At 39.0% G+C, this 27,620-nt stretch overlaps 1 protein-coding gene and 1 non-coding gene across 2 annotated transcripts in view; both read left to right on the forward strand.

The window, feature by feature from the left end:
* Positions 1–27,620, forward strand: part of TAPT1 (transmembrane anterior posterior transformation 1) — a 287,059-nt gene that overhangs the window by 121,146 nt on the left and 138,293 nt on the right. Inside the window, exons 4-7 of the mRNA XM_053704116.1 lie at positions 19,436–19,598; positions 20,005–20,140; positions 22,021–22,118; positions 22,899–22,968. Of these exons, the coding sequence (XP_053560091.1) occupies positions 19,436–19,598; positions 20,005–20,140; positions 22,021–22,118; positions 22,899–22,968 (467 nt within the window). The remainder of the gene's footprint in view (positions 1–19,435; positions 19,599–20,004; positions 20,141–22,020; positions 22,119–22,898; positions 22,969–27,620) is intronic.
* On the forward strand, positions 25,441–25,522 carry TRNAL-UAG (transfer RNA leucine (anticodon UAG)). Its single transcript has one exon. It is a non-coding gene; the product is annotated as a tRNA-Leu (tRNA).

The raw sequence follows: 27,620 nt of genomic DNA on the forward strand, positions 1-27,620 counted from the left end.
CTAGCAGCACCGTGGTTCTTCAACCTGGCTTATGTGTTTCCACCGTTTCCTCTGCTCCCTCGACTGATTGCCAAAATCAAACAGGAGAGAGCATCGGTGATCTTGATCGCGCCTGCGTGACCACGCAGGACCTGGTGGACATGTCATCCTTTCCACTTTGGCCTCTGCCTCTGAGACAAGACCTTCTACTACAAGGTCCTTTCAATCATCCAAATCTAATTTCTCTGAGACTGACTGCCTGGAGATTGAACGCTTGATTTTATCAAGGCGTGGCTTCTCAGAGTCAGTCATTGATACCTTAATACAGGCACGAAAGCCTGTAACCAGGAAAATCTACCATAAGATATGGCGCAAATATCTTCATTAGTGTGAATCCAAGAATTACTCATGGAGTAAGGTTAGGATTCCTAGGATATTGTCCTTTCTCCAAGAGGGTTTGGATAAAGGATTATCAGCTAGTTCTTTAAAGGGACAGATTTCTGCTTTGTCTATCCTTTTGCACAAGCGTCTGGCAGAGATTCCAGACGTCCAGGCATTTTGTCAGGCTTTGGTTAGAATTAAGCCTGTGTTTAAACCGGTTGCTCCTCCATGGAGCTTAAACTTGGTTCTTAAGGTTCTTCAAGGAGTTCCGTTTGAACCCCTTCATTCCATTGATATCAAACTTTTATCTTGGAAAGTTCTGTTTTTGATGGCTATTTCCTCGGCTCGTAGAGTCTATGAGTTATCAGCTTTACAATGTGATTCTCCTTATCTGATTTTCCATACAGATAAAGTAGTTCTGCGTACAAAACCTGGGTTTTTACCTAAGGTAGTTTCCAACAAGAATATCAATCAAGAGATTGTTGTTCCATCATTGTGTCCTTATCCTCCTTCAAAGAAGGAACGTCTTTTACATAATTTGGACGTAGTCCGTGCTTTAAAGTTTTACTTACAAGCGACTAAAGATTTTCGTCAAACATCTTCCCTGTTTGTTGTTTACTCTGGACAGAGGAGAGCTCAAAAGGCTTCGGCAACCTCTCTTTCTTTTTGGCTTTGGAGCGTAATACGCTTAGCCTATGAGACTGCTGGACAGCAGCCCCCTGAAAGGATTACAGCTCATTCTACTAGAGCTGTGGCTTCCACCTGGGCCTTCAACAGAAGCCTCATTTTTAAACAGATTTGCAAAGCGGCGACTTGGTCTTCGCTTCATACCTTTTCAAAATTTTACAAATTTGATACTTTTGCTTCTTCGGAGGCTATTTTTGGGAGAAAGGTTCTACAGGCAGTGGTCCCTTCCGTTTAAGTACCTGCCTTGTCCCTCCCTTCATCCGTGTACTTTAGCTTTGGTATTGGTATCCCACAAGTAATGGATGATCCGTGGACTGGATACACCTAACAAGAGTATCCAGTCCACGCCCCGCCCTGTCCTTTTAAGGCAGGTCTAAATTTTAAACTACAGTCACCACTGCACCCTATGGTTTCTCCTTTCTTGGCTAGTTTTGGTCGAATGACTGGATATGGCAGTTAGGGGAGGAGCTATATAGCAGCTCTGCTGTGGGTGATCCTCTTGCAACTTCCTGTTGGGAAGGAGAATATCCCACAAGTAATGGATGATCCGTGGACTGGATACACCACAAGAGAAATAAATTTATCAGGTAAGCATAAATTATGTTTTTTTTTAAAAAACACTATTAAAAACAGGGGCACTTTCATTTATAAAAATTTACATTGCAGCATATTTTTATAAATACTTACCTTTCTCTTCAGCAAAGCCGGATCGCCGATCCCCCGCATGCTTCTCATGCTGTACTTACACAGCAATGACGAAACCAGCTTCCTCCAATCACGCTGTGGCCTCACGAGATGGACGCTCTCTGGGGGGGAAGCCATGATTGGAGGAAGCCGGTTTTGTCATTGCTGACGTAGGTACAGAGGAGCTGCGGGCAGGAGATAATCGATCTGGCTTTGCTTTAAAAAGACCTTTGTGATGCCTACTCATGCGCAGCTAATCGCTGCTACTTAAACTAGTGTTTCAGACTCACTCTTGTTATCGCAGCTTGATAAATAGAGCCTATAGTTCCTAACTTGACATATGTGCGTTGTTTACATTTAAAGTGAATGTAAACTTTGATGAATTAGTGCCCTGTTTTTTTAAAAAACACTATTAAAAACAGGGGCACTTTCATTCATAAAAATTTACATTGCAGCATATTTTTATAAATACATACCTTTTCTCTTCAGCAAAGCCGGATCGCCGATCCCCCGCATGCTTCTCATGCTGAACGCTCTGGGGGGGGGAAGCCATGATTGGAGGAAGCCGGTTTTGTCATTGCTGACGTAGGTACAGAGGAGCTGCGGGCAGGAGATCATCGATCTGGCTTTGCTTAAGAGAAAGGTAGAAAGTATTTATAAAAATATGCTGCAATGTAAAGTTTCATGAACTAATTTATGAAAGTTTCCATTCACTTTAAATGACAAAATTACTTTTTTATCATCAACCTGAGACTATTGTATATAATGGAAGCACTACAGGTCAGCAGATGAGATTGTTTAGGGAACCAGCCTTGATTGGGACTCTGTAAGAAATCCTTTGAGATTGTAGTGGTGAACAGGAAACCTTGAAAGATGTCTGCCTTAAATGACTATTAAATACAGTAGAATTACATTAATTAGGGGACTTCCGGTGGGTGGCGTATCAAGATGGTTGCAAGTCAGACCGGCTCTGCTTGCGATCAAACTATTTTTCCTATCATAGGATCAATTATTTGCCATCCTGCTAGCTCTTAACAGTTTTAGCTGTTCGGGCACTCATAAGGATCAAGGTTCACATCTCTTGGCCCCCGGAACGACGGAAAAGTATAGAGAAGGAGAAAGCTGTGGTGCGTGCTGTTTGCTACATAGCTGAGGATAGACATAAGCATGGACATTTTAATGGCCATACAGGATTGGCTCTTGCCAGCACTGAACAAACTTGACTCTACCCTGCAAACCTTGCTGGTAGATACCCAGATTACGGGCCCCTCTTCAAAATGGCGCCGCCTCCCAACAGAGTCCCTCTGTGATCACGCTTATGTGAACCCGGAGACGCATCGGATGGAGCACGGGGAGAGACCGGAGGGGCAGTTACCGAAAAGCTCAACGACGCCTCTCTTGCCCTGCCCGACAATGCACCTGGATGCAGCCGTCACTCTCACGACACATCGGAAATCGGAAACTGCGCACAGCATTAAAGAGCCAGTAATGGCGGCGGTGGGTTTCTCTGAGGATCCTCTTTACATGCTTGTTGTAAAGCCAGCCTCAGTGATCAGCAATTATCCCGCGGAGACGCTGTTACACTCAACCTCTACTTTGAGGCAGATCCCTACTACCGTATCATCTGGGTTGGCTAAGTATACAAACTTGATATTTCCACCTACACTCGGATTGTATGGAAGGGTGCGATTGGCTGCTGCATAAAAGTCTTACACATCTGAAGCGCTAGATTCCCTATGCTACCTTACATGCTTGGGGGACCGCTGGAGGGGACAATCGGGGGTTTATTTGCCCACCGGTGTTGGGTGACTTTATTTATGAGACTCCGCTCTGATGGGACACAGCTCTGGAACCCTGCACAACATTGCTCTGTTGCCAAAGTATCACAGTGACAAGCATCGGTTAGTGTTGCATCGGATAGGAGAATTGTGCATTACCAAACGTGTGAGACTCTTGTCCCTGCACGCACAGAGCCCTTGTGATTCCCTCCTGCTCATCTTTGATAGACTTAATCTCGAGTTGTTTGTTTGTTTTAGCCCTGTTGGCGATTATTATTTAGCCTGCAAATTTGTTTATTTTGCACATTTTATGACAGGTTGGTTCTCTTTAACTGCCTTGCGACAAGTAACCTGCTATTCTATCAATGCCTTGGTAATATCTACTCAAATAAGTGTGAAACTGTATTAAAAGACCCCCAGATCAATGTTATAGTATCTGTATGCATACCCTAGGATGATCTCTCAAACACCATAGACATAGTGCAGCCTTGTCTGATCTACTAGTCCCTGACTGGATATAATTATTACCCTGCTGACTCCTTGGCACTATTTCTTTACTCACCTGCCCCTATTGTTTCTTTGCCCATGGCTTAAGTTTATTCCTATGAGTACCTTACTTGTTTAAATTAGAAACACTTTATAAAATTTGCTTTGTCATACTACTATCTAATCATATAAACTCAGTATTGGGTGCCTGTTGCTTGTAAGATAGCTACATGATACTATAATAACGCTGCACATATGGTCAAGAAGATTAAGTAATAAGTCACAGGTTTGATTTTAGAGCTTGAACCTCAAGGACAATATTCTGTATTCAAATTATATAACTCTATTGCATGTGTACTTTGTTGCAGGTTTTTTTTGTATTTCTTTTATTATTTTATTTTTCTTTCTTTGATGTCCTACAAGATTAATGTTATGCTAATTGCTGTTTATATTGACATAGACATGGATTGTATGACAAATTATGCTGTTGTCTGTTTAGTATGCCCTACATCTGGATGCCTGCAGCACATCTCTCAGTTTTTCTATACTGCTCATATATCGGAAAATCCAATTTCAGTTACTCTCTTATAGGTCTAGTTAAGTTTCCCACATCACAATCTTGGAAAAACTTGGGCCCTGGGGCAGTAGTGTTAGTGCACAAAATAGCATCTTCCTACTCCTAGTGCTAGAGGTAAAACTGTACATTTGCAATGTATTCCTATAAAGAAAAGCCCACCATAGTCACACTTTCACAGGTCTGCTTGAAGTTCGTACATTACAGCGTGGAATAAGTACGTACTCAAAATACTTTTATACTACCCATTTTTTTAATTTTTTTTTCTCCTTCCAAGGCCTTGCTACTAAAATGTAACATCAATGCACAAGCTGACATATTGTGATGGGTTTTGCATTTTCTATACACATCCTCATTTTTATAGGATCAAGCTCACAATAGCAGTTCGATCTGGAGAGTGTAGGGTAGTAGGGGTAACCTCTATGTTCTGGGCGGACGTATTGCATGAAGACAATCGTGTCCCAGTTACTTTTACTATAGGTGTAATGCTACTCATGCTGAGTTTCTCAGTATCTTTGTGGAGGAGACTGCGTATGCTTTCTTGTTTGTTTGACTGGGTTTGTTTGCCTGTTTAGTTTGTGTGTATGTAGTGCATGTTAGATTTGATATGAATAAACCCCCCAATATTGTGGTACAAGCACATATCTACTAGAACATGTGTAGACTCATTGAAAATATTCAGCTATATATTATGTCAATGCTTATTTCTTGCTTGTTTGATTGGGTTTGTTTGCCTGTTTAGTTTGTGTGTATGTTAGATTTATTATTAACAAAACCCCCAATATTGTGTTACAAGCACATATCTACTAGAACATGTGTAGACTCACAGAAAATATTCAGTTATATATTATGTCGTTACAATTTATTGTATTGAAATTTCTACCTTTTTTTAAACCACCCTGCGAGGTGGACTACTGATGTCCTTTGTTTGACTGTACCCATAATTGGTTATAAATAAAAGTTTTAAAAAAAAGAATTACATTAATTAACAAACATAATAAAAAGATAATGCTGTAGCACTCAGAATTTTTTTTCTGATAATTTTCAAAATGTCCTCTCCTTTTGCCCTGCCCAGTTATCAGCCAATCACAGACTCGTATGTATACGCTGTGAACTCTTGCACATGCTCAGTAGGAAATGATGCACAATAATTGTATATGAAGTAAACTGGGTAAGCAGTGTGTTATAGGGAGACTAGATAGGGCATATGGTTATTGTGTGATATAAACTAGAAGATGCACAGTTTCTGACTTTCTTTTCCATTGCACAGAGTGTTAGCTGTAAGTAAATTGTCAGCCATTTGCACATAACTGCTCTAGACCCCAGGTCAGTCCGTATGCTTCCACCTTGAGCGCTGTTTATGAGGGGCATTGAGGAGATATTCAGATTACACATGCACAATGCAATGGTTAACAAAACGGGCACTTTATAGGGGGGATTATTAAGTTAATATGTATAATAGTTAACTGGGACACGTACAAAAAAAAAACAAATCTTGCACATATGGTCAGTGTACTGGAGTGCTGAGAGAAGCAAACTGCTGAGCCTTCATTTTGAATGAAGACTATAAACAAAACCTCCAGTACAAACACAGGTGGTTACTGTAAACCACCAGGGAAATGGTTTTGTTGTTTAGTGCCACCTGCAGTTGCTGTTTAGACCTCAGTCTGTCTTTGTGAGGTGGAAACATTAGCTCCCATAATGACGCTTCTTACTGATGGTTATTTATCAACTGTTAACGTGCAGGCCTGTATCATCAAGAGCTGTGTGTCCCTCTGGGATGAAAAGTACACTAACGCTACAAGGTGGTAATAAAAAGGGATGTGAAACGCAGTGCACATAAACACATTTCCAGTTAACTTCCATGTTAACATTTGCTTCATTTTCTTGGCATCCTTTGAAGAAGTAGCAATGCACTACTGGGAGCTAGCTGAACAGATCTATCTATCGTACACACACAATAATATTCACACCTAAACTACCTAGGATACTGCTATTGCAAAGAATGCTTTACCTATAATGTTTGATGCATCCACCTTAAAAGAGCAAATGAGTACAGATAAGGTGAGGGATAAGAAGATGTGTAAACTGGCACACAGAAAATTAGCTAAAAGTATTAACCCTAGCCTCCTAGGGAAAAAGTGGAACAAGTACTGGGCCCTGTTCTTTTTAATATTTTTATAAATGACTTGGAGCAAGGATTAAATAGCGACATCTCTATTTTTGCAGATGATACTAAGTTAAGTAAGGCCATTAGGTCAGAGCAGGACAAACTCTCATTACAAAGGGATTTGCTAAAATTAGAACTATGGGCAAGTGAATGGAAAATGAGATTTAATACGGAAAAATGCAAGGTTCTACATTTTGGAAGTGAAAATAAGCAGGCTACGTATTTTTTAAATGGGACAAGACTTGGCCAGGAGGAAAGGGATTTGGGAGTAGTAATAGATAACAAGCTAAAGATGGGTGCACAATGCAGGGCAGCGGCTTCAAAGGCTAATAAGATACTAGCATGTATTAAAAGAGGCATTGATTCAAGGAAGAAAAGCATAATTCTGTCATTATATAAAGCCCTGGTAAGACCTCACCTTGAGTTTGGAGTGCAGTTCTGGGGACCGATTGCTAAAAAAGATATTGCAGAACTAGAAAAAGTTCAGAGAACGGCCACAAAGCTAATAAGGGGATTGGAGAAATTAACCTATGAGGAGAGGCTAGCCAAACTGGGTCTGTTTTTTTTCTTTAGAAAAAAGGTGCTTGAGAGGTGACATGATTATTTTATATAAATATATTCAAGGCTCATACAGAGATGGCAGAAGCTCTGTTTATTCCAAGAAAATTGTTTCTGACAAGAGGTCATAATTTAAGGTTGGAGGAAAGGAGATTTAATCTCCTGCAACGGAAACGTTTTTTTCACTGTAAGAGCAATACAATTGTGGAACTCATTACCAAAGGAGGTAGTGAATGCCAATACCATAGATACATTTAAAAATAGTCTGGATAAATTTCTGTATATAAACAAAATTCATAGATATGATTGCTAGTATTAAATGGGTCACCTTTTAATGGGGTTATTTAAGCTTAACTGGAGCTTTTTGTAAGTATTTTAGATTTGTATAGGTTGAACTCGATGGACTTCAGTCTTTTTTCAACCTTATCTACTATGTTACTAAGTACACGTTTCATATGTATTTCATAGCAAAAGGAAGCAAAATAAAGAATGTATCTTTTAATAGTGTTTCACTTTCAATAATGACACTTTTTTACATTGTTGAAATGTCAAGTTTAATGTTTAATGATCTTTAATTAAAAAGTTTTATATATTTCTCTTACATGGTGTATCCAGTCCACGGATTCATCCTTACTTGTGGGATATTCTCAATCCCTACAGGAAGTGGCAAAGAGAGCACACAGCAGAGCTGTCCATATAGCTCCCCTCAGGCTCCGCCCCCCCAGTCATTCTCTTTGCCGGGAGTAGCATCTCCACGGGAGGGTAAAGAGTATGTGGTGTTAGATTTGTAGTTTTTATTTCTTCAATCAAGAGTTTGTTATTTTAAAATAGTGCCGGTTTGTACTATTTACTCTGAGGCAGAAAGTGATGAAGATTTCTGCTGAGAGGAAAAAGATTTTAGCATGTTGTAACTAAAATCCATTACTGTTCCCACACAGGACTGTTGAGTACCGGAGAACTTCAGTTGGGGGGAACAGTTTGCAGGCTTAACTGCTTAAGGTATGCTCAGTCGCTTTTTTTCTAACAAGACTTGGTAATGCTAGAAGACTGACAGAAATCCCCATGTGGGAAGGTAAGCCATATTCTCAGACTCAGTATAGAAGGATGGCTTGGTTAAAAGGGCTTAAATCACTGGTGGACACTGTTATGGGGAAAATCGATTATTTTTTAATATAATCTAATGTTTGCACAAGTGTTTGTCATGTTTGGAACACTTTATAGGGGTTTTATACGCCTGGCATAATTTTAGACACCTAAATTGACTCAGGAAAGCCCCACAACTCCAGAGTGAAGAGGGAGGGGGCCTAATTTTCGCGCCTCAGTTGCGCAGTTGTTTTTGCAAGTCAGCTTCACATGTAGAGTCCAGAGATTGTAGAAGGAATTCAAGGGAGGCTTATTTCGTTCCAAAACTAATCCCCAAGGAAGGTAGGGCCACAGCAGAGACTGTGGCATCGTGCTGTAGTGTGTTAAACCGGTGGCAGCTTCAATTTGCTCCGGTTTGGGCAATAAGGGGTTAATTGGCTTGAAACTTGGTGTGCAATCTTTTCAAAGCATTAGGATCATATGGTGTAAATTTCATAAAGATAGGATGTTTTTTTTGAGATTTGGTAAAAAAGTGGGTGCTTTTTATTATTTAAAGGCACAGTAACGTTATTTTCAAAAACTGTATTTTTTTGTATTTAAGTGCTATATAAGTCTGTCTAACATGTCTGAGCCTATAGATAGACCTTGTTCTATGTGTTTGAAAGCCATGGCGGTACCCCCATTGCATTTGTGTTTAAAGTGTGCTAAGGTATCTAAACATTTTAATGACCATGCAGTAACACTTAAAAATGTAGCCCAAGATGATTCTTTGACGGAAGGTAATGAGGATAGTCCTCCTTCCTCTCCCCATGTGTCTACACCGCCTAGTACCTCTAGGGCATTGGCCCCTATTACATTACAACAATTAGCAGCAGTCATGGATAATTCCCTTGCGGCATTTTTATCCAAACTGCCAGTTTTTCCAAAAAAGCGTGATAGCTCAGTTTTAAGAACAGAGGATGAGCAATCGGAAGCTTTGGATGATTTATCTGTAGTACCCTCACAACACTCTGAAGTGGCAGTGAGGGATGGTCTGTCCGAGGGAGAAATTTCTGACACAGGAAAAATTTCTCAGCAGGCAGAGTCAGATTCATTAGCGTTTAAATTTAAGTTGGAACACCTCCGCGTCCTGCTTAAGGAGGTTTTGGCTACACTAGATGATTGTGACCCCATGGTGATCCCAGAAAAATTGTGTAAAATGGACAGATTTTTAGAGGTCCCTGTATACACTGATGCGTTTCTGATCCCGAAGAGGGTGGCGGATATTGTGACTAAGGAGTGGGAGAGACCAGGTGTACCTTTTGTCCCCCCCCCCCTATCTTTAAGAAAATGTTCCCCATAAATGACCCCAGGCGGGACGCGTGGCAGACGGTCCCTAAGGTGGAGGGAGCAGTTTCAACACTTGCTAAGCGTACAACTATTCCAATAGAAGACAGTTGTGCTTTTAAAGACCCTATGGATAAAAAATTGGAAGGTTTGCTGAAGAAAATGTTTGTTAAGCAAGGTTTCCTTCTCCAGCCAATTGCCTGCATTATTCCTGTAACTACTGCAGCTGCTTTTTGGTTTGAGGCGCTGGAGGAGTCTCTCCAGAGGGAGACTTCATATGACGAAGTCATGGATAGAATTCACGCTTTAAAGCTGGCTAATTCTTTTATCACTGATGCCGCTTTCCAATTAGCTAAGTTAGCGGCGAAAAATTCAGGTTTTGCCATTATGGCGCGAAGAGTTCTTTGGCTCAAATCATGGTCGGCTGACGTGTCGTCGAAAACAAAATTACTAAACATTCCTTTCAAGGGAAAGACCCTTTTTGGTCCCGAGTTGAAAGAAATTATCGCGGATATCACTGGGGGGAAGGGTCATGCCCTCCCGCAGGATAGACCGTTTAAGGCCAAAAACAAGGCTAATTTTCGCTCCTTTCGCAACTTCAGGAGCGGACCTGCTTCAACCTCTGCTGCCGCTAAGCAAGAGGGTAACGCTTCCCAGCCTAAAGCAACCTGGAAACCCTTGCAGGGCTGGAATAAGGGTAAACAGGCCAAGAAGCCTGCGCCTGCTGCCAAGACAGCATGAAGGGGTAGCCCCCGATCCGGGACCGGATCTAGTAGGGGGCAGACTTTCTCTCTTTGCCCAGGCTTGGGCAAGAGACGTTCCAGATCCCTGGGCATTAGAAATTGTTGCTCAGGGGTATCTTCTAGAATTCAAGGACTCTCCCCCAAGGGGAAGGTTCCACATTTCTTGTTTGTCTTCAGACCAGACAAAGAAACAGGCGTTCTTACGCTGTGTCGAAGATCTTCTAAAGATTGGAGTGATACACCCAGTTCCAATTGCAGAACAAGGACTGGGATTTTACTCAAACCTGTTTGTAGTTCCCAAAAAGGAAGGAACTTTCAGGCCAATCCTGGATCTAAAAATTCTAAACAAATTCCTCATAGTTCCATCTTTCAAAATGGAAACTATTCGGACAATCTTGCAGATGATCCAAGAAGGTCAATATATGACTACCGTGGATCTAAAGGATGCGTACCTACATATTCCTATCCACAAAGATCATCATCAGTTCCTAAAGTTCTCTGTCCCCGCTCACAAGGGTTCCCTTCCTGGGAACACTAATAGACTCGGTAGAAATTAAAATCTTTCTGACAGAAGTCAGGAAGTCAAATCGTTTGAATACTTGCCGAGTTCTTCATTCCATTCCTCGGCCTTCTGTGGCTCGGTGCATGGAGGTAATCAGTCTAATGGTTGCGGCAATGGACGTAGTCCCTTTTGCCCGAATTAATCTAAGACCACTGCAACTGTGCATGCTCAAACAGTGGAATGGGGATTATGCAGATTTGTCTCCTCAAATACAAATGGACCAGAAAACCAGAGACTCTCTTCTCTGGTGGTTGTCTCAGGATCACCTGTGTCAGGGAATGAGTTTCCGCAGACCGGAGTGGATCATTGTCACGACCGATGCCAGTCTGTTAGGCTGGAGTGCGGTCTGGGACTCACTGAAAGCTCAGGGTCTATGGTCTCGGGAAGAATCTCTTCTCCCGATAAACATTTTGGAACTGAGAGCGATATTCAATACGCTCCAGGCATGGCCTCAACTAGCGGAGGCCAAATTCATCAGATTTCAGTCGGACAACATCACGACTGTAGCGTACATCCCTCATCAGGGAGGAACAAAGAGTTCCCTAGCGATGAAGGAAGTAACCAAGATCATCAAATGGGCGGAGGATCACTCCTGCCATCTATCTGCAATTCACATCCCAGGAGTAGACAACTGGGAGGCGGATTATCTGAGTCGTCAGACTTTCCATCCGGGGGAGTGGGAACTCCACCCGGAGGTCTTTGCTCAGCTAACCCAGCTATGGGGCATTCCAGAATTGGATCTGATGGCGTCCCTTCAGAACACCAAACTTCCCCTTTACGGATCCAGGTCCAGGGATCGCAAGGCGGCATTGATAGATGCTTTAGTAGCGCCTTGGTCATTCAGTCTAGCTTATGTCTTTCCACCGTTTCCTCTTCTCCCTCGGCTAGTAGCCAGAATCAAGCAGGAGAAGGCTTCGGTAATTCTGATAGCGCCTGAGTGGCCACGCAGGACTTGGTATGCAGACCTAGTGGACATGTCATCGGCTCCACCATGGAAACTGCCATCGAGGCAGGATCTTCTAATTCAAGGTCCATTCAAGCATCCAAATCTAGTTTCTCTGCAACTGACTGCTTGGAGATTGAACGCTTAATTATAGCTAAGCGTGGTTTCTCTGAATCAGTTATAGATACTCTGATCCAGGCTAGAAAGCCTATCACCAGGAAAATTTACCATAAGATATGGCGGAAATATCTTTGTTGGTGCGAATCCAAAGGTTACTTGTGGAGTAAGGTTAGGATTCCAAGGATATTGTCTTTTCTCCAAGAAGGATTGGAGAAAGGTTTGTTAGCTAGTTCCTTAAAGGGACAGATATCTGCTCTGTCTATCCTGTTACACAAGCGTCTGGCAGCTGTACCAGACGTTTAGGCGTTTGCACAGGCCCTAGTTAGAATCAAGCCTGTCTACAGACCTGTGGCTCCTCCATGGAGTCTAAATTTAGTTCTTTCAGTTCTTCAAGGGGTTCCGTTTGAACCTTTGCATTCCATAGATATTAAGTTATTATCTTGGAAAGTTTTGTTTTTGGTAGCTATTTCTTCTGCTCGAAGAGTTTCTGAATTGTCTGCTTTGCAGTGTAATTCACCCTATCTGGTGTTCCATACAGATAAGGTTGTTTTGCGTACAAAACCTGGTTTCCTTCCAAAAGTGGTTTCTAATAAGAATATTAACCAGGAAATCATTGTTCCTTCTCTGTGCCCTAATCCAGTTTCTAAGAAGGAACGACTGTTACACAATCTTGATGTGGTTCGTGCTTTAAAATTCTATTTAAAAGCAACTAAAGATTTCAGACAAACATCATTCTTGTTTGTTGTCTATTCTGGTAAGAGGAGAGGTCAGAAAGCGACTGCTACCTCTCTTTCCTTCTGGCTGAAAAGCATCATCCGATTGGCTTATGAGACTGCTGGACAGCAGCCTCCTGAACGAATTACAGCTCATTCCACTAGAGCTGTGGCTTCCACATGGGCTTTCAAGAATGAGGCTTCTGTTGAACAGATTTGTAAGGCAGCGACTTGGTCTTCACTGTATACTTTTGCCAAATTTTACAAATTCGATACTTTTGCTTCTTCGGAGGCTATTTTTGGGAGAAAGGTTTTGCAAGCAGTGGTGCCTTCCGTTTAGGTTACCTGACTTGTTCCCTCCCTTCATCCGTGTCCTAAAGCTTTGGTATTGGTATCCCACAAGTAAGGAATGAATCCGTGGACTGGATACACCATGTAAGAGAAAACAGAATTTATGCTTACATGATAAATTACTTTCTCTTACGGTGTATCCAGTCCACGGCCCGCCCTGGCAATTAAGTCAGGTTGCACCCTATAGTTTCTCCTTTTTCTCCTAACCGTCGGTCGAATGACTGGGGGGCGGAGCCTGAGGGGAGCTATATGGACAGCTCTGCTGTGTGCTCTCTTTGCCATTTCCTGTAGGGATTAAGAATATCCCACAAGTAAGGATGAATCCGTGGACTGGATACACCGTAAGAGAAAGTAATTTATCAGGTAAGCATAAATTCTGTTTTTTTTTTAAATTGCACACCATATATGAATAATTCTTTAATATAGACTTTATTGTCCCTTTAAAAAAAAAACAGCTGTATATAATTTTCACCATCCTATCTCTTTGCTTTTTCTTGCATTTTTGCTGCTATGTTTAAAAAGGTCAGTGTATGAAAGACTGTTAATTGTAAACTTCAAAGAACGTAAAATCACTGCATTGGTGTCAGAGAAAATGTGTAGGGTATCGCTCCTCTTACTATTTAACATATCAAAGCCAGTTCACGTCAAATGGTTCTTAAATTATTCTGGTTTGAGATTATGCTTAGAAACAATAAGGGTTTATTTAGGTCAAGGAAGTCTAAGTTTTTTATTTTTTATTGAGGTTAGATAAAGGCATACAATATTAAATGTTTACAGAGTTCCAATAAAAGAAACATCAATATACAATAGTAATATGCACCATTTAGGTAGTTTGCCTATCAAAATGGAAGCCTTCAAAAATATTAAGGGGGCCACTTATGGACCTCCTTATATACACACAGTAATATTAGTGAAAGAAGGTATAGAGACACTAAACCCACATTTTTGCTTTCATGAATCAGGTAGAGAATACAGTTTTAAACAACATTCCAAATTACTTCTTTTAACCAGTTTACTTTATTCTTTAGATATCCTTTGCTGAAGAAATAGCAATGCACATGGATGAGCCAATCGCACAAGGCATTTATGTGCACCCACCAATCAGCAGCTACTAAGCCTATCTAGATATGCTTTTCGGCAAAGGATATCAAGGGAATGAAGCAAAATAGATAATAGAAGTAAATTAGAAAGTTGTTTAAAATTGCATGCTCTTTCTAAATTATATATATAAAAAATTGGGTTTCATGTCCCTTTAACCCTTTGGCTGCTAAGCCATTTCCCACCTGGGTGCTAAGCTTTTTTTTTTTTTTTTACTTTTTTAAAATATATTTATTTTATACTTTTTGTTACTTTTTTTTAGGTTATTACCTTTCCAACGGTGGGTCTTGGGGGTCTGTAGCTGCTTAGATGCCTGAGATACAGGCTTCAAAAGCAGCATGCCCCCATCTCCCTATATTTGTCCATTGTCCATTATCAATAAAGTTGCACAGTGACGTCATCACGTCATTGTGCGTGCTGTCGCTGTGCGAAACGTTAAGCCCCAGCAATGCCTCTCACTATTCAGGCCAGATCGCCAGGGTGGGAGTAGGTGGGAGCTCCCAGATTGCCCTGAAGGTGGGTGAATGCTAGCAACGTCATTAGCACCTGACTGAGAAAATTTGTAACGGCTCAGAGCTGTCGTTAGCACTCAAGGGGTTAAGGTAAGACCACTTATGGGTCTCATAAAGTAACCTCATTTTCAGATAATTAGTTTCATGAATGGACTTAAACTTTGCAAATACTGTTTAAAATAATTATAGTAGGTATTTACAGCGGTCTATCTACTAGAAAGAAAGGCACAATGTTATAATGCCGCCTATACAAATTATGTGATATTGATAACTAGACATAAATATATAATGAAATATTATTAACCAGAACGCAAAGCTAAAATTGAAAAAATAGCTCTGTAAAGTATGCCAAGCAAAAAGGGTTGTAACAAAATAGCAATATATATACCCAAGTGGGGTAATAGATAATTACCCTAGGCAGTTTTTAGTTATACTGAAATTGCTATGATCTTTACATAGAGATAGAAAAATAGCTTTAAGAGAGATGTACTTACTTAACACACTTAAATATTATTATATAAAAGACCTGTTATTGTTTTCAAGGAAAACTATGTAGTGTCTCTGGATACAATTAGAGAAATCCAGAGTACTATAACTTTACTATTGGGGGGGGGTCCAGTGAGTTAACAAAATAAAGGTACTCTTATAGAACCCATTGGCAATAGGGTCGCTCTCTGACTGTATAGCATAAATATGAAAAGAGAACTGTCAGATATTGGACAATGTAAAAAATATCGGCAAATTCCATAAAATAAAGGTGTTGAATATGGAGTAAAATCATAGAATAAAATGTTTGCAAAGACCGGAGTTTGTGCCAAATGTGTTACTTACTAATAAGTAAGAGGTGCAACAAATATGGTGATGATCTCTGAGTGGACAATGAGACTGAGAACGCCTCTGTGATAATAAAATATAGTAAGACCTATGTTGGCTTAGAGTTAAAATGCAGCTACACCAATATTATAGTAAAAAGAAAGTTGTTTTCCACTATCCTATATAATTAAACCCCGTCATCCGGGTATGGGCCCTATACCCAATGATAAGTAGATCAATCACATTAGGAAATGGGTCATTCCTAGTGGTAAACTGTTTTTTATCCTTAAATTGCATACATGGCACAATTGCAGGTCTTTATAAAGAGTTTATAGTTGCACTCTTGGGAAATTGGTGGCAATGACACATGTAGCTGAACCCCTAAAAGAGTAGAGATTAAAGTATTATAGCAGCTTGTGCTGGGTAATGTCTTAAAATGCCGGACCTTTTAGCAGTTCCAAAAAGGAAATTGTCATGTCAAATGAACTATTAATAACAATACAAATTAAACGGTAACAACTTATGTCTAACTGCTATATCTACATATATATCAACTCTGCTATCAAATATACATTTTGAACAGCATCATAAAATGAGTACAAAGATATGTCCCCAAAAAAAGATTGAACTATGAAGTAAAACAGCTTGCACAAAGTTCTATCCATAAGTCACCTAATTCCATGTCTAGGGTAGGTATCAACAATAAAGTCACTGAGCTTTAATATAAGGCGTAGCTGTAAAGCTGGGTTGATATCATCGACAACCAAAGATAGTGGTGAAAAGGCGTTGCAAATCCCATACCATGAAAGTACAGAACTCCCGTTAGGACAGATGTTAATTGTCTTCCTCTCGCACCACATTCCGCAGATGGACATTGAAACTCGTGCATAAGACTGTTTTCTTGGTTAAATGTATGTCACCATTTCCTGCACTGGCTTTGAAACTGTTTTTCATACTCTCTTCTCTCAATTTCTTGTTGACAATTTTCTTCCAACATAGTTAAAGGGACATGGAACCCAAAAAAATTATTTCAGGATTCAGATAGAGAATACAACTTTAAACAACTTTTCTAATTCACTTCTCATTTGTTTTATTATCTTGGTATCATTTGTTGAAGGAGCAGCAATGCACTAGGACAACTACTGGTTTCTAACTGAACACATGGGTGAACCAATGACAATCAGTATATACTGTATATGCAGCCACCAATCAGCAGCTAGAACCTAGGTTCTTTGCTGCTCCTGAGCTTACCTACATAAATATTTTAGCAAAGGATAACAAGAGAAGGAAGCAAATTAAACAATAGAAGTAAATTGGGAAGTTGTTTAAAATTGTATTCTCTATCTGAATAATGAAAGTATTTTTTTTGGGTTTCATGTCCCTTTAATGCCTCGAGCAAACTCAGCCGCTCTCCATTACTTATGCCTCCATTAACGGAAGCTGATGCGACTGTCAGTAACGATTTCTATTATGTGCAGTTTTCGGGAGGCTTTTCTGGAACTTGTCGGTAGCATTGAAACTAGGAAGATTAACAAGCACTTTCGTTTGAGTAGCAACCCTTCTGTCTGCTTCAGGAATCATTGCTGAGGCACGTGGAGCTTCAGGAAGAAGTATCTCCGCTGTGTCTTCAAGTCTGTTGTAGTGATCAATTAACAAATTCTCATTGGCTTTCATGATGAACAGCTTGTCAAACTCCATTTCCACATGTTCCATGCAGCCCTTGTCTTGTTTTTTCCCCCAAGGTGTAAGTGTTTGAATTTGTTAGGTATTCTCTATCTTCTAAATATGACAGTCCTCTTTTAACTGCTTAACCCGGGGTGCCGGGGGTGGAAATGCAGAAAAATTTATTTCTGGTCCCCGTCATAAACTTCAAGCCATCCAATCTGGGGTTCCCTTTGGTAAGAATAGCACCGGTTTGACATCTTTTGATGCAGCTACCTTTCATATAATCATTTCTGATCTGTAGAACAATGGATTCGTCATTAATAAACTGATAATCTGCAGAGAATCAAGGCCTTGATGAGAGCTTCTAAAAATGCGTGTTCTCATGGCTGCTGTGCAGACACGCCCCCAAGGAAGTATAAGCTTTAAAGAGGACCTTAGAATGCTTTTCTACGTTATTATGATGGGATTGTATTTAAAAATTAAGAGTGAAGTTAAGCTGGGGAATTAGGCTGTAAAAATACATTACAAAAGGAAAGTTAGGAAATGTTGTCATATTTCAAATGAATGTATTATTGTCATAGACTTTAGCTTTTGTCTAAGCTTCATAATGTTTTTCTACTTGATAAGGAGATTAAAAGCCTAATAGATAAAGTTTACTGTGTGAGTTTATTTTTTTAAAGATTAAACTGATTTTAAAAAGATAACTTATTAATGTCTTTCACAAATCTGCTTTATTTTTCATTCTCCATATCCAATCTGTAATATCTTCCCACACCCACCTGCTCCACATAAGTTCCATCCTTTCGTATTAACACTTGCTACTAAAATTCTAATTTTGTCCAATGTGCAAAATCCATTGCCAGGGGTTTTATACATTTTCTAGGGATGGCTCAATTTGCTAGCGCTCCCTGACGGGTGCAAAAACTTAAGGGCTTGACCAACAGCTGTCACTAAATCTGTTATGTTTGTATCAGTTACTGTTTAGTCTATTAGTGTCAGCTTATTTAGTTTGCAGTTTTTATGGATTTTGCACCTACTATGGGTTAGTATGGTTGTGTCAGGGGATGCGTAGCCCAGATATGGAAGGTACAACCAGTGTATTTAGTTAATGCTGCACAGAACATTGGTGTGCATTGAGTCTAGTCTTTCTTTTTTTTTTATTTTTTTTTATTTATACACACACACACACATATTTGTAAATAAAATTAGCATATACACTCTTTTGGTCACTGTGCCATTCATGTTGCCCTCAGCAATTTATTTATGTATTCCCTCTGGGCTGCATAGCTTGCTGTCATATGGAGATTACACTATTACTTAAAGGGATACTTAACCCAATTTTTTTCTTTCATGATTCAGATAGAGCATGAAATTTTAAGCAACTTTCTAATTTACTCCTTTTATCGATTTTTCTTCGTTCTCTTGCTATCTTTATTTGAAGAAGGCATCTAAGCTAAGGAGCCAGCCAATTCTTGGTTCAGTAACCCTGGGCAGTGCTTGTTTAATGGTGGCTGACATTTAGCTACTAATCAGCAAGAACAACCCAGGTTGTGAACCAAAAATGTGCCAGCATCTAAACTTACATTCTTGCTTTTCAAATAAAGATAGCAAGAGAATGAAGAAAAATTGATAATAGGAGTAAATTAGAAAATTGCTTAACATTGCATGTTCTATCTGAATCATGAAAGAAAAAATTGGGTTCAGTGTCCCTTGTTTTTTTATTTACTATTTTACTATTCGGTAAGAGTGCTGCTTCGCGTTTTAAGGAGCGCGCTATTTAGTGTTCGGCTAAGCACTCATTGACTAAATAACACTAAACTAATAATTTGAGCTGGCTGTAAAACAGTAACACGTCACAAGATTCAATCCAAAAATCTGAGTGGTCAGCTAGAACACCCAACGGAGGACCAACATAAAGCCGACACAGTGGCATGGACCGTGGATATACTTCAGAACATATTTTCTACATTCACATTGCTTGTCATTTGTTATAATTTAACAAACTAAATATTAAAACCACAGTCTTTACATTAAATGGAAAAGAGACCTCACCCTTGAGAGTAATAGGAGGGAACGTGAACAAACCAGAATTTTACTTATAGTTGTTAAACAAGCTGTAATTATGGATAATTGTCATGTGTTGTACAGGAGAGAAAATGTCTTGTGAGCAAATTAAACGGATTATTTTACTTTTGTGATTTGTTTCTAGTGGTGGACGTGTTCTGCAGCCGGCGCAAGTATGCGACATCATGAAGGGAGTGATCTTGATAATATGCTACTTCATGATGCATTATGTGGATTATTCCATGATGTACCACCTAATAAGAGGCCAGTCTGTGATAAAACTTTACATAATATACAACATGCTGGAGGTAAGAGGGTTTACCTGCTATATTTGAAATATTTGGCCATATAGATTTTTATAACTATATGTAACTGTACAAAGCAGGGGGGCTTCATAATTTTCCCATAATCGGTCACTTTTTGGGGGAAAATACTTGAAAGGATTGTAAAAAAAATGTATTCAACACACAAATGTTTTAAACAAAACAAATTTTAATATCTTTTAAAGATGTGTTTTAGACAAAGAAAATGAGGTGTTCGTTCCCTTTAAAACTTATATTGTACGCATGCTATGTATTAGGTTTTTACAAATAGAGAGATTTAAATAGTTATCTAACTTTTTTTCTGTCTTCTCTTTTGCTTTTTCTATCTCTCACCTTTCTATCTCTCTATTGATATCTCCCTTTCCATTGTTATTTTTACCCCACAATTAAGGTTGCAGATCGTCTGTTTTCCTCTTTCGGACAAGACATTTTAGATGCACTTTACTGGACAGCAACAGAACCGAAGGAGAGGAAGAGAGCGCACATTGGTGTGATTCCTCATTTTTTCATGGCTGTATTATATGTCTGTATCCTTTTTAGCTATAATGATATGAAATGCCATAGTACCAGCTAATTAACTGCATTTCTTTTTGCAGTGTGTAGTAGTAGTTCCTACATTTTGTAAATATGTACATATCCTGTACGAGTCTTGTTATACATCTGACACAAGTACCAGCAGATTTGTAGACGGCAATAATATTGCCTAAAAGAAAAGTGATTTCAGTAGTTAATCAATAGAAAGGGTTATACAATAGATTTTGATCAATTTAAAATTTCAACTTCCCTCCAGTTGTCATAGATTATCATTCCTCAGGGATTTGATTTGAAACATTGGGAAAATTAGAAAGACCCTTTTGTCCTCATCGATGGTATTGATCAGATTACATGTTGCTCTGATACTCATAAGAATCTTTTTTGAGATCTAATGCAATCTAAGCAGTCCCTTTGGTTTATTGGTATGATCTACAGATACATAACGATTTTGCTTTTTCCTCTGAAGAAACCTGAAAGGAGAAGTGATATCCTACAAGAAGAATCTTCTCTATTTGAAATGGAAGAATCATGGGAAGCTTTTTATCTGATGGTTTTGGCTGAGGAAATGTTGATTTTTTTTTTTTTATTTCTTGTGGCTATAGATTCTTCCATAAAGGACCCAAAATTACCATTACACTCTGCTTCCATTGAATTTAGAGTACTTGCCAGTGGTCTCAAAGTACAGGCCCTTGGGCCATATGTGGCCCTAAGGATAGTTTAATTTGGTCCTTCCTTGTTTATTAGGAAATTATTTATTTGAGCCCCATTAATTTATTTTAGAGTTCTAAGAGGTGTAACTAGTTGATGTTCTAAACAGACACTCACTAGATAAATATAAAGACAAGCAGGCATTGTCCATTGTAGATTTCCACCATGTACTGATAAATGTCACTTTTTACAGTTATACACTTCCAGAATAATAACTTCACTTGGCACTCACAAGATAGATATACACAACTGTTTGTTTATTGTGGGCTATAACTCCCACCATACACTGCTACTTGGGCAAATGGCACTTCTAGTTTCTAGTATATCCAGTTCCAAAGTGCTCACTCTGTTCTCATGTGGCCCCCATTGAGAAGCACACTTGGTCATTGGCCCCAGATACAATGAGCTTAATACCCCTGGTTTATACCTTTTTGTAGGCTAATGCTCAAGTTATAATTTTGTTTTTTTGTGACCTCTCCCTTAGAACATCAAGAATGTACAGTATAAATGTGATATTGTATTAATTAGATTTATACTCTCTTTGGTAATAATGACCATGAGAGAAAAATGAAAAATGGGAATAGCCAATCAGATTCTATGACTTGAGAAGAGCAGTTTCCCTCTCCCCTATCACATTTGGAATTTAAAGGGCCACTAAATGCCTTGTTAGGGAAAGATATGTAGTAAATTAACTTGTACCTCTTGTTAATTTTTTAAATTTTTTTAATTAATATCACTAAATTGGGATAGTGTAACTGTACCCATTATAGAGAAATTCACAACGTGGAAAAATGAAAGTGTTTGTAGATAACCTTATCTTTTGTACTATTCGTATTTAGGTTGGCCCAAGACAGAATCTTGTGTGCAAAAATATTAGCTACAGCTTATCTATGACATTCTAATCAAGCTTCTTTATTCAGAATAGCTTAAAGTATTATTCTCAAGTATATCTAAAATAAGTGACTCTTACAGATAGACACATTCTAATATTTAATTTCATCAAATAAAATCAGCATCTTTTTTGCTAACAGCAGAATAGTGATATTATTTATTATGGATGTTTAGATTTAAAAAAAAATGATTACTGTAATTATGCTCATATAGAAGTTTAAGATGAAACTATTTCAGATTGGAGAATATATTTCCTTAATGTTCCTGCTTGCAGTTCTACATGCCATCCTTATACTTGTGCAAGCCACAACTCTTAATGTGGCATTTAACTCCCACAATAAGTCACTGCTAACCATCATGATGTCTAATAATGTAAGTATCACGTACATTTTATTCTTAAATCATTAGTTTATGTACTTGACATCAGTCTATACTGACAATGCAATGCTGATTATTTTGTATTATTATTTACCAGTGTTATTGTAATATAACCAGAACAGACAAATGAAAATGCAAAAAAGTATAAAAAAGTGTGTTACACCCAAAAGAGCAGCATAGTGTACTTTTCTAAGAGTGGAATATTCGTACAAATTCACTTCGCAAACCATAAAATAAATTTGTCTAGAAATATGGGGTCCTAAACCATATTAACAAAACAATGAACTGTATTTCAAATTTATAGAAACCCCATACATAAACTCACAAACAGCTGATCATGTTGTAGTTTTCAAAAGACTACACAACATTACTGGTTTCCGTGGAGACATATAAAATATATGATTTTTTTCAGCATACTTTCTACTGAGTAGCATTGCCCTGGAATCACTAGAATTTAAGCTAGAGACAAATAATTTGTGCAAAAACGACAATACATATTTAAAATTTTTGAACAATATTATTGTTTTGTTGTCTTTGGCTCAAATATTATCATGAGTATGAGGGTAAAATATAGTGTGTCCGCTTTAAGTTGAGGGTACTTCTAGGAATTAGTCCGGTATATTTATATAATATTTATTACTTATTTTTTAAGATGATTAAACTTGGAAGGCCCTTTTAAAAATTACTAACACTTTATTTAAAAAAAAAAAAGAAAAACTGTATTTTGTGAACAATGCCATTTACTTTAAAAAAAATTCTAAATTTTGTTTACAGTTTGTTGAAATAAAGGGGAGTGTCTTCAAGAAGTTTGAGAAGAACAATCTGTTCCAAATGTCAAACAGTGGTAGGTATATATTTTTATTTTGGCAGACAGTATAATACATATAATGAACAACTGAGGTTTTAAAGATACACTGGCTCCCTGCTCTATCCTTGGTCCAGATGCCAGCATCTAGAGGAGCCACGAGAGACTGCTGTTCTGGTAAGAAATATGGTACGATCTCTTCTATTTACAAAGACTATAGACGGGTAGGTTTTCCAATGGCAAGGTTTGAGTATCTCAAGGGGCTGAAGTCTTATTTAGTAAATTCAGTCTCCATTTTCTAGGCAGCAGATGTTAAAGTGATGTAAAACAATAGATAAATATTATATGCAATGTATTTACAGCAAAGTTCAGCCTGAGAATGGTAAAATGTTTGTTTTTTTAAATATTTGTTGTTTAAATATTGTAGAAGTGTCAAGTTTATATAAAGTTATCTGCACTGCCATGTTGTAATCTAGGCCTCTTCTTATCAAATCTCTTGCAAATGATGAGTGCGGAATATGGCAGTCTTACATTAAGTCACAGGGGTTCCCTTGATCATTATTTGTATTTCGGAATGTGCTTTGTATTTTATATTACTTTAGACTTCAGATTTTGTACTTAAAAATTAGAAAGTGTAAAGCTTACATGTACTAAAATTTATATTTCTTTCTAATGACCCGGTGAGTCCACGGCTCATCATTTAATTACTGTTGGGAATATCACTCCTGGCCAGCAGGAGGAGGCAAAGAGCACAACAACAGAGCTGTTAAGTATCACTTCCCTTCCCACAACCCCCAGTCATTCTCTTTGCCTCTAGTGCAAGGTGGAGGTGAAGTAATTGGGTGTCCTGATTAAGATTCTTCTATCAAGATTTTTTTTTTTTAAGTCGGGGTAGGATTGCTCTGATCTTCAATCACAAATTGGATATAGCTGTACTCCACATTAGTCTATTCAGTAGGGCAGTGGTGGCTTTAAAGTAGTTAGGAACTTGTAAAGTGGGCTTTGCTGCATTTTGCTAACATGTTGCTGTCCTGGTATAGAAAGCTTGAGTAAGTTTACTCTCTTTCTTTGTTTCACAGGTCTCTGTGAGGAGCGACATCCTCTCAACCCGGGTGAGCTGGCCTCCTGCCGGACGGCCGGATGCAGGTAAGTGCTTGGTCTGTTTTCCTTTTCTCAGGGAAAGTGCAAAGGAACATTTATAATTCAGAATTTGAAGGTTTCTATTTCACATTTGGCTACACAGAGATCCATCTCCTAGGTGAGGAGATTTCGGTAGTTTCTGAGGGTGAAATCTCAGACCTGGACGGTATAATCCCTTCTTCGGAGGTTGAAGTTGTATACTTCAGATTTAATCCTTAACACCTTAGTGATGTTAAATAAGGTTCTGTGACATTATCTGCTTTTCCTTTCTTAAAGGGAAATCGCTAGAGGACTTTTAATTTACCAGAGAGTAAAATTTCTGCTCTGCTTGCTACTATCATATTGCCTTCCTTATAGTCTGCCAAGGAGGATAGTCTGTAGTTTTTGAGGGTTAAATCTCCGTTTGGACAGTGGAGGCTCCTCCATATGCGCACAGTCGCACGTGAACCCACAGAGACCCAAGAAGAATATATTTTTTTTTTTTGACTGGATATAGTTTTTCCAATAGCCCCCCTGTTGGAATAATTATATTTAATTACTCAGCCAAAATAGAACCAAGCCAGACTGTCTTTAAAAAAACAAACAAAAAAAACTTTTTTTTTTAAACCGCACGTGCGGTAGAGTCTAGATGCCGTACCAACCCAGCCCCTATACCTCTCTAATCGCACAGTTTATGCTGTGCGAGTGAGAAATCACTCTAGTTAACTGACAATGTTTTGTAAATAAAGTTTGTTATAGTAAAAAAAAAAAAAAAAAGTAAGTTTCTCCTCCCCCGTCAGCTGGCTGTGCAGTGACATCACATTTGGGGCGGGTAACAGCTGTTGATGTGCCTCTGAAAAAATTTGGGACGTTTTCACATTTATGGCACTTAATTAAACTTTACTATTGCAAAGAACAGCATGTGAGGACCTCAGTGAAATGTTGATAAATACAGGGGAGAGATTAATTTACTTAAACAGGACCCCTAAGTGATTAAGTCCTTGCTTTCAGAGATGCTGTGGTGCACAGAGGGTAACCCTGGTATATGAAAGGTTACAAATATATTGTAGTACTTGTACTCAACCGTTTTTTCTACCTCTAAATCCAACTTGTACAAACCCCAATTTATGTATTGTGAACCCCCATTTCAATAACCCACAAGCCGCCACTGCGTTTAGACAGCATAATTCCTTCATCTGGTGCTAAAGTAGTCCTTTACAGTTTCAAGCCTGAACTCCTTTTTCTTTAGGAAGGGCTGGCTACTTGGTAAACCTCGACTCTCCTGTTGTCAATCCTCAATTTTCTAGTGAATTTTATATTTACTAGGATTCATTGTAAAAATGTTCCTGTTCTCGGCCGTGTTAGGAGAATTTTCTCAGGTATGGGGTGCAAGGTAGCGTGACCGAGCGGTCTAAGGTGCTGGATTTAGGCTCCAGTCTCTTCGGAGGCGTGGGTTCAGATCCCACCGCTGCCAGAATCATAATTTAAAACAAGTATTGTTTTTCCTCTTCTCCTGTCTGTAATAAGCTGTCTCCTTTACTATCATGGTGCTTGCCGTTAATATTCTGGTCAAGAGAGCTTCAATCCTTATATTAGCATAGATGTTACTTTAGGAAACTTTCATGGACAAGTTAAGCATCTTTTTGGTGTGACGCCTTGTCTGATTCCATTTTGGTGGACTCCATGAGGAGATCAATGTCAGAGAATGTTAGGCAAATATTTTATTTTCTATTGCTGCTTTTCGTTCCTTTGTTATAGAAGATTGCAGCTTTCTCTAATTCAGCATGAAGGTTTGTCTCAGAACTAGGTTTGGATCCTGGAAGGGACAGTCTATTTCAGTTTGTTCGCTTGTCTGGATGCAGTTTTCCTAGATCCCTAAGGGGCTGTAGAATTTGTATCTCAAGGTTCAGAATTTATATAAACTCCTTCCCTGGAGTAGATTCCTCTTTGTCTGTAGCCCAGATAAAAAGAGAGGCGTTCTTGAAATGTGTTCAGGATTTTCCTCCCTGGGAAGAATTGTTGCAGTTCAGGAACATGGTTTAACTTCCTTTTCCATTGTGTTCCAAATGATTTTCGTCCTAATTTATACTTGACCTGTTTAAATAAGTTTCTCTGAGTACCGTCCTTCAAGATGGAGACTATTCGATTAATTCTTCCTTGGTGCAGGAGGTTCAATTTATAACGGCCTTAGACCTAGGGATGCATTCCCTCATTTTACCAATTAAAGGGATGCTCTCCTCCTCAGTTGGAGTTGGTAACAATTTACAATGCTCTGATGGTTTGACCTCAGTTGTCTTTTGCCCGTTTTATTGGGTTCTAGTCTGACAACATATTTTCTGTGGCTTACATCAACTTCCAGGAAGAAACTTTAGTTTCTTAGTCACGTAGGAAGTGTTTTTAAAAAAAAAAAAAAAAAAAAATTGTGAGTGGGTGCTCTCATTTATATTGTCCTTTTGCCATCTTCATTTCTGGAATGGAATATTGGGAAACGGATTTGTTCTCCAGGTTATCTTCCTAATGGGGGTTCCCAGATTTGGTTCTGATGGGGTCTCGTCAGATCTCAAAGTTTCGAGTTCGGTTCGAGGTCGAGAGACCCTCAAGCCTTTCGGATAGATGCTCTGGCAGTTCCTTGTAACTTCGGGTTCATATCTTCCTTCTCTGTTTGTCTCCTTCCACGAGTCATTGTTTGGATCTTGTAGGAGAGAGCATGGGTTTTCTCCTAACTCCTACGTGGCAGGAGATTCCTATGTGGAGTTTTACGCTGAGGAAGGATCTTCTGTTTCAGGGGTCTTTCCTTCATCGACATTTTGTTTCTCTGAAGCTGATTTATGGCAGGATCTTATATTTTTTTTCTCCAGGTAATTCTTGAGTGGGGTTTATCTGATCTGAATGGGTCAGATTCGCTTAATTCCATTCTGCTGTTCAAGCGTCTGGCGGATGTGCAATCCTTTTATCTGGTCCTGTTCCGAATTAGGACTGTGTTTAAGTCAGTTGCTCCCTTGGAGCCTTAACCTTGTTCTTAAAGTTTTTCTTCAGGCTCCGTTTGGGCCTATGCATTCCATAGATATTAAGTGGTATCTTGGAGCGTTTAATTTCTTCTGCTCGGAGGGTTTCCGAACTCTCAGCCTTGCAGTGTGGTTTTCCTTGTATCGTATTTCAGGTAGTTAAGGCAGTTCTTAGTACTAAGTTTTTTTTTTTTTTCTTGAGGTTGTTTCGGACAGAGATTTTAATCAGGAGTTTGTTGTTCCTTCTCTCCGTCTTAATCTTTCTTCTCCTGAAGATCGTTTGTTGCTCATCTTAAATGTTGTATGGGGCCTTAGATTTTATCTATAGGCTACGAAGGACTTTCGTCAGTCTTCTGTATTATTGTTGCTTTCTGACATGAAGACCAGAAGGCTTCTGCCACTTCTCTTTCTCTTTGGTGGAGAAGTGTTTTTCGTAGATTTTATGAGACTGCTGGACAGCAGCCTCCTGAGAGACATGCCACTAGGGTGGCGTTTTCTTCCTGGGCCTTCAAGGAAGAGGCCTTTGTAGAATAGATTAGTAAGGCGGTGACTTTGCCTTTCTTTGAT

Source organism: Bombina bombina, chromosome 2 (genome assembly GCF_027579735.1).
Source record: "Bombina bombina isolate aBomBom1 chromosome 2, aBomBom1.pri, whole genome shotgun sequence".
Lineage (NCBI taxonomy): Eukaryota > Metazoa > Chordata > Amphibia > Anura > Bombinatoridae > Bombina > Bombina bombina.